Source organism: Glandiceps talaboti, chromosome 3, assembly GCF_964340395.1.
Source record: "Glandiceps talaboti chromosome 3, keGlaTala1.1, whole genome shotgun sequence".
Classification (NCBI taxonomy): domain Eukaryota; kingdom Metazoa; phylum Hemichordata; class Enteropneusta; family Spengelidae; genus Glandiceps; species Glandiceps talaboti.
The window spans coordinates 24,448,046-24,455,461 of NC_135551.1; the positions used below are offsets into that span (position 1 = coordinate 24,448,046).

At 36.9% G+C, this 7,416-nt stretch overlaps 1 protein-coding gene across 1 annotated transcript; it reads right to left on the reverse strand.

Annotated features, from left to right (window-relative positions):
* LOC144432908 (nucleoporin Nup43-like) lies at positions 1 to 6,065 on the reverse strand. Its single transcript, XM_078121210.1, has 8 exons — positions 5,946 to 6,065; positions 4,930 to 5,061; positions 4,476 to 4,553; positions 3,821 to 3,986; positions 3,340 to 3,475; positions 2,210 to 2,361; positions 1,121 to 1,273; positions 1 to 437 (listed from the first exon to the last, which is right to left on the reverse strand). Exons 1-8 carry the CDS (start codon positions 6,063 to 6,065, stop codon positions 175 to 177), a joined length of 1,200 nt encoding a protein of 399 aa, XP_077977336.1. The 3' UTR covers positions 1 to 174.
* Between the last annotated feature and the right edge of the window lie 1,351 nt (positions 6,066 to 7,416).

The following is a 7,416-nucleotide window of genomic DNA, read 5'->3' on the forward strand; positions in this document are numbered from 1 at the left end:
AAAGTCAGTCGAATACAGCCACCACACATTCTTCAGATGTGTATATGAAGACACTACGAATATGACCTTTGACCTCTGGGTTAAGTATTAATATTAACTGAATCATTCAGATATGTGATACAAACTTCTAAATGGATCAGTGTATTCAAAATTGGTAGCTACATATTCTCTCTGCTACCGAATAGTAAGATTCCTAATAACATAGATGGCTTCTCCATCAGTCCCACATAAAAGGTGATTGCTCTCAATGTCTATAGAGTTCACTGGCATTTTGTTGTGCGGTAGTAGAGTGGTTACTTCTAGGTTCCGATGTTTGGACGTGTCGCTACTTAGCCAGGCACTAGACGTGACTGGACTTGATAGACTGGGTTGACTACTTGCTGCTAGGGGTTGTGATCCCAACCATGATGTGATGTCTCCTCCACCTGTACCAACACCTGAAAGACAAATCGGAATCTTTAGGAACTCACAGATATCGATAGTAACGACAAACAAAATATCCAAGATGTCAGACTTCTAACGTGTGCTTCATTACTTAATATCATTTTGACTTCTGCTTAAAAAAATGTGCACGGTAACATAATTTTGTTCTTGACTTAATGGGTTTGAAAATTTTCTCGAATAAAACTTTTAAGATTTTCATTTCTGAGGTACATATAACCTGTTCTATTCCAAAGTAGAATACACAAAGAACATTTTACAATCAAAACTAGTATATTATCAAAAACTATATTTAGCAGTATAAGGAGGAAAGTGGTCCTAAATATTGCTATAATCTGTAACCTTTTAATTGCAAGTCAACTTTCGAACCATCAGGAAGACAGCCATTTACAAACAACATGGCAACATGGCAGATGAACTTCAACACACTTGCGATCAACCACTTTAAAGTAAAAAATCTGTGCACCACAAGCTTTTTTTGACAAATTTTCATTCAAATGACTGTGAACATCTTAACTTGGGTCTTTTTTATTCCAAAATAAACACTGATAATTATGAAATTTCTGAAAAGTATGATTTTTGTGAGTCACAGACTGTAACAATGGAAAAAGTGAAAAGTTTGTTTCTACTCTGTTACTACTTCTACAGACTAAAACCACAAACATGTTATTGCAAGTACCATTGCGAGTACCTGACCCAGCTGACATGGAAGTGGATAATTGTGTTGCCATGGTAACTTGTGATGACGTATTATCCCAGTGCCACACTGCACCATCTTCAGAACATGTAAATAAATTGTCTGGATTGAATGGATGGAATTTCACTTCCCACACTGAAAATAAAAGGACATATTACAAATATGGTTGAGCGGAAAATTGCGGTATTTTCTTATAACATGGCAGAAGAATACAATGTAATACAATTATTTATTCTGGCACAAATCTACAGTAACAAAATCTGTTAAGTTTCTTAGACTCTCTGAGGAGCATACAATAACATTGCTTTAATATTGGCAATCTACAGTCACTGACAACAATTACAGTGTTTCACTTTGTGTCATTTTCATAAGAATCACATTCTCCAAACCAGGTGCAAATTTCAATGACTGGATAAACCAGGCCTTTAGGTGGTTCATATCATGACTGACTTCACACAATCAGAAACACAAGGATGGCCGTTTTTATGGCCTAACCACAACCAAGTGTTTCACTAAGGGAGGTACATGTAAGTAGGTAAAAGCTATCAAGTTCCCCAGTTATTTTAAACCTGTGGTACAGTATATAGGAAACTTTGGAAGTTTCATCTGGATTCCACCTTCTGTTACCAGGGTTCCTAAACATTCAGGGTCATACACTTACATGCAAATAAAATTCCAGGACTTTTTTCATCAGTTTTCCAGGAGTATTCAGATCAACTTTGGTTATTTTTTGGAGTGTTGACCAGTAAAATACATTTCATTTGTCAACACACCTGATTTTTGATACATATTTCTCTATTTCTCACCTATATAACCAACACCTCAAAGCAGTAAGGTGAATCATTCAGTTAATCGATTTTCCAGGAGTCGATTGCATTTTTCGAGGACTTGCCAGGAGTCCTTTAAAATTCAAGAACATTGCAGGAGCATGCGAACCCTGAATTTAGTAGCCCACAGACTTGGCTAATTGAGTAGACAGACACTGAAATCCTTGCACATGAAAAACCAAGACCAAATGAAGCTGCACACAAGCAATGTCACATACTTGACAAAGATCTCACTCCTACTTACTGTTTGTACTGTGAGCATCAAGTAACGTGACTGGATATTTGTCTTGCCTCATATCCCATATTGCTAGTACTCCATCTTGTCCTCCTGTAGCTACTATATGTGGTTGATTAGGGTGTTTGTCTATACAGTGTAAAGGTATCCTTTCTCCAGTGCTGTAAAACAACATGACATAAAAACAATATTATTACGTATGTACCAGAGATTACTTGTACTGGTGCAAGCGAATACTGGTGGTGTTTGCACTGTAGTGGAATACCGAAAACATTACTGCATACATGATTGCCAATGATATGAAATGAGGGAACAGTTGTCCATTGCACGCGAAACCTAGTCATTGCTAGGTATGATTTTTATGGAAATTTGCTGTTTGGGATAAACATATGTAAATAATAACAGATCCCCATGCCGCGCGAGTGCCAGTGTGGGTACTCTGAACTCTATGTAATCATGCCTGTCATGTTTTCTGTTGCACTTTCACTCCCTACACTCGTGAAAGCATTGCCACAGAGAACATTGCAAGCACTAATGCAAATACCCCAAGTATGCCACACTTGCACTCGTGTGTCATATCGCATAGGCTATTTTCATATTGTAATGATTGTTAGATGACAAGAAATACACAATCAACACATTACTTTATTATCTGCAAACTTATCATTTATGCCACCACTGATCTAGTTGTGCTGTTTAGATTGCCAAGTAAGGCGTACAGCAACTTTTGTCATGACATGGTGTAAAATTGCAATTCATTGTGAAATTTGGTAGTAACAATTTTGCATAGAATAGAAGTTGACTTATTGAATTTATAAGTAAACAATCTGTGGCATGTTCTAGATTTTACTTGATACTAAATAAGTCATAATACCTTGAATAATGTTGCATTTATCTCTGGTTGCAATTAGAAAAAAGAAACCATGGGTTACGATTTTGGCCATCTGATTTTAACCTATTTTTGTGAAAATATTTTGTCAAGTTTGACAGTTGTTTATGTTTATTTCATCTTCTCATCTTTGTATGGTAGGTATTTTCTGGTGTTGTTTTTGTTGTTATATGGACTTGTTATTGAAATAACTAAATAAATATATTACATATTTGTACATGGATATAAAAATAATACTAGTGGTACTTACAGTATAAATGTTCTACTTGGTTGTGAGGTTGGTTGTCTTAAATCCCAGACTTTTAATTGACCCGTTGAGTTGACTGTAATCACTTCGTATTGCTTTAAATGACACACTGCATGTATTGTACAACTATCTGCATTATCTGTGGGGAAAGGAATCAGTGATAAATATTTATTCTATAAAGGTAAAATGTGCCTCGGGACAAATTTCCTGGAAATCAAAGTTCTTCAATTTTCTCCAACCTTTGTCATATGAAAGATTGGAATGTATGTACACACCCATCCACCCCACCCCGACCTCCACACACATATACATACATGCATACATACATGCATACATACATACATACATACACATGATACACACGCACAAACACACATACAGTGTGACATGCACACACATACATACACACACACACACATACATACATACAGTGTGGCACACACACACACACACATACATACTGAGTTATCATAATTGCACCTACCTATTGTTCTAACAGGGTATCTCTCACCTAATCTAAGTACTTGAATTCTACCATCTTCACCCACTGTGACTACGTCGGGTACACTTAATGCTATACACGTACACGGACAACTTTTACCACTTGGATGGTGATGTACATTGTCCCATCTATGCTGGTCTGTTAATGTCTACAAATGAAAAGACAATTATGTGTCATCGCTCATCATTATCAATACATTCAGTATCTAGACACTACAGCCAAGTGGTTATGGGCGAACAGGAAACATTTCAGACTGACTAGACAGCGAGTATGATTGGAACAGCACCCTGACAGGTGATTCAACCACAAACACAAATTTTGACATTTTTCACATGATTGAAATCTTGAATCAACACTCCCATGTGATCCAACCAAAAATATATTAAATTAGGGATTAGAACAGCGCCCTCACAGGTAATTCAACGACAAACATTATGGAAAGCTTATGCAAAACACTGAAATTACTTCTCAGTACATGTACCAAGCATCATATCTTCAGGGAATACATATATTATTGATCTCAGAAATCCATATTTCAATTTAAAACTATTTCACTTATCTGAAAAGACACATGCATCTAGAAAATCTAGCAAAAAAATCATGCCTATTAGAGGCAATAGAGCTGAACTGTTCTCACCTTAGCATGTTCATGATATTTATATACAGTAACTGTTCCAGTTGATGAGGATATTAAAAGTCGTTCATTATCAACAAACTGAAATATAAATACATGTCACTCTTGTTAATTATTTCATAATAAGTTTGAATCAAAGCTATCACTAACAGTACGATACATGTACATTGTGTTGTTCTACCCTAATTGGCTCGTCTCTTTATGAGCATTGACAGGTAGGACAGTATAACATTATATCTTACAGTCAATAAAATGCAGACTGGGTTCTTTAGCCCATGTGCTTTAGCGGCTATAGCCATTCAGAAACAAATGGCAATGTTGTGGCTTGAACTAGCTGACTTGCAGATCCTGAGCTGGTCATTCAAACTATGTAAATATTATGACTTCACAGACCCTAGCTGAAATGATGGTTCTGTGTTTACATGTAAGTAGTAAATTCATCTGATAACACACTGACCTTTATATCTGTCACGTCTCCAGCATGACATGTTTCACTGAGAAGCTCAGGTTCAAGTTGATCAGCCAACTGATCACTAGAATTTCCTTGTAACAAAGCTTCAGAACACTTCCAAATTGATATCTTGTTTTCCTAGCATGAATGAACAGAATGATGGGACTTGAGTTATAAAAAAATACAAGCAAATTTTTAAGACTAACACACAGTGTGGCTGTGCTCACCCACTGTTGATGTAAATATCACACCAAGTATGTATAACATAACAGTGACTGATTGTACAATGTAGTGCAATGCAGTGTACAGTATATACATTTGTACAGACCCAAGACTTGGCTATCTGACATTGGCTGGACAGTCAAGCAAATGACATTGTCAAGTCAGATAGACAACTCTCATCTGGGCTCACATGTGTATTAAAAGCTAACCAGCATAATCCTGGTTTCTATCATGCCACCAAGGAGTTAACTGCTCAATCAACACCGTTACACGTACAATGCACATCAAACATGTGTCCCTGGAGGCTGGAGGCTGGAACCCATGTTTTACGACACTATACATGTAGAACAATTTCAGTTTGCTTGCCTATGCTCGCTTAATGAATCAATTACTATGTACATAACGATGTCTTGCACTGGATTTAATGCCGACAATAGTCAAGGTGACCTTGCGTCAACTGTAAATTAGGTCAGACTAATTGAATTGGTAACCGAAACAGAAAGGTCACTGTTCAGCCTAAGGTCAAATGTCACCGGACTCAAAGTCACGAAACTACTCAATCACGTGTTAATAAACAGAGCCTGTTTCTGTCCTTGTAAAAGATGTTTACCTACAAATCAAACATAGAGAGTCTACTTGTCAATCTTGGCATGATTTCCTGATAGGATATATATTCTTGATAATTATCGTACAGCATTTTTGAGCGCTTCCGGAAAATCACGGAGACCTGTCATGGTTAGCCGACACGTGTTTTCTTTATTTAAACGTAGTAACACATTTTTCTGTGTTATCGATCTTACCTCGTCATCCCAGCTACCTGTCGCAAAAACGTTAGGTGCTTGAAGTCCGTGGTGAGCGCTTGGTCGCCACCTAATTTTACTGATCTTCTGTGACACAAATTTCACTACAGGGTCCGCCATTTTGAAATTTGGCACATGGCGGGAACATCCGGGAAATTCCCTCTGGTCACGAACTGAACGAGAATAGAATAAGTCTCGCAAAACACGAGAAATATACAACCTGATCGAATTGCCCATGTACATAGCTGGCACAATAAAGTAAATAAGTATGTGATTTGCCACAGACATGATGCATTTGATGATGGGGGTTGTGTAGTTCTGTGAAGTTCTACAATATAACCAAAAATCGATAAAACCATAGGAACGTTCACAATATAATTATAAAGGTAAATAAAAGTGAAATTTAGTGACTCACAAGTTGATGTAGGCACATGCACTTGAACCGATATCTATGAAAATATGAATAAAAGAGAATAACGTACTCCTATTGTGTCATTGTCTATCTTCGAATGTAACAGAAGAGCATATATCTTGAGTATGTATACTGGATGCAGGCTAGCAACTCTCACTAGTAACCACATATTGCAAGGATTTGTTGTAGTCTTTATGAAAAAAATATATAAATGCATATCCACCATATTTCCGGTTGGAACAGTGGCATATTGCAACTTTTGTGATAATATCGGAAACTATTTTTCTGAATTACTGACTAGCCTGAATATGTATGATGGAACAGGTTTCTGTTACCCGACCGTATAATTCTAATATGTATAGTCGACGGCGCTGCTTTTGACACAACAATCGACAATCCTGAGGGCAAATATTTCCCTCCAGATTAGCCTAGAGACTAGATATTGGCTACTAATCTGAAAGTAACGACTAGGAGGATCGTGCATACTTCAAATCTGATTTAAATCTGATGACGTAGGAACGAAGGAACTTCAATACGGCTCGATGATGCGGCTTTGTTTACCTTTGGTATTTGTTGCTTGTTTTCGCGTTTTGTTTGAGAGTCCTTTATACTTATTATACGGCCCTCGAAATCAGTTTGCGATTATACTATTACTAGTGTTGCGCCGGACCGGAGTTTAGATAAAACGTAGGGAAAAAAGGCGCGAGCGACTGTCGACAGTCTACAGGAAAACTACAAACACAATAAGACATATAAAAACAGAAAAAAATATATACAGGAAAGAACAGAGTTGATTAATTGACTAAATTAGTTAAAAATCGAATGTCAGCCTTAAACGTATTAATATTACTAAAAACGTCAATATCAGGAGAAGATCGAACTATTTCATTGAAAGTATTCAAACATCTGTTAAGCGGAGAAAATTTAAAAAAACATTTATTCTACACCGAGGGGGTCTAAAATCTTTTAAGTGGGACAAGAGCGCAGAAGTTTTCCTTTTCTGCAGAACTAGTCACAAAACTGCTGACAACAACGAATTAAAAATGCATGTACATCCTG

Excerpts from the sequence above, each read along its gene's own strand:
- LOC144432908 (XM_078121210.1), bottom strand. The coding sequence starts at position 6,065 with ATGGCGGACCCTGTAGTGAAATTTGTGTCACAGAAGATCAGTAAAATT. Across the intron at positions 4,554-4,929 it reads GAGACGTGACAGATATAAAG|TTTGTTGATAATGAACGACT; the intron begins GTCAGTGTGTTA and ends TTTATATTTCAG. Across the intron at positions 3,476-3,820 it reads ATACCCTGTTAGAACAATAG|ATAATGCAGATAGTTGTACA; the intron begins GTAGGTGCAATT and ends CTTTCCCCACAG.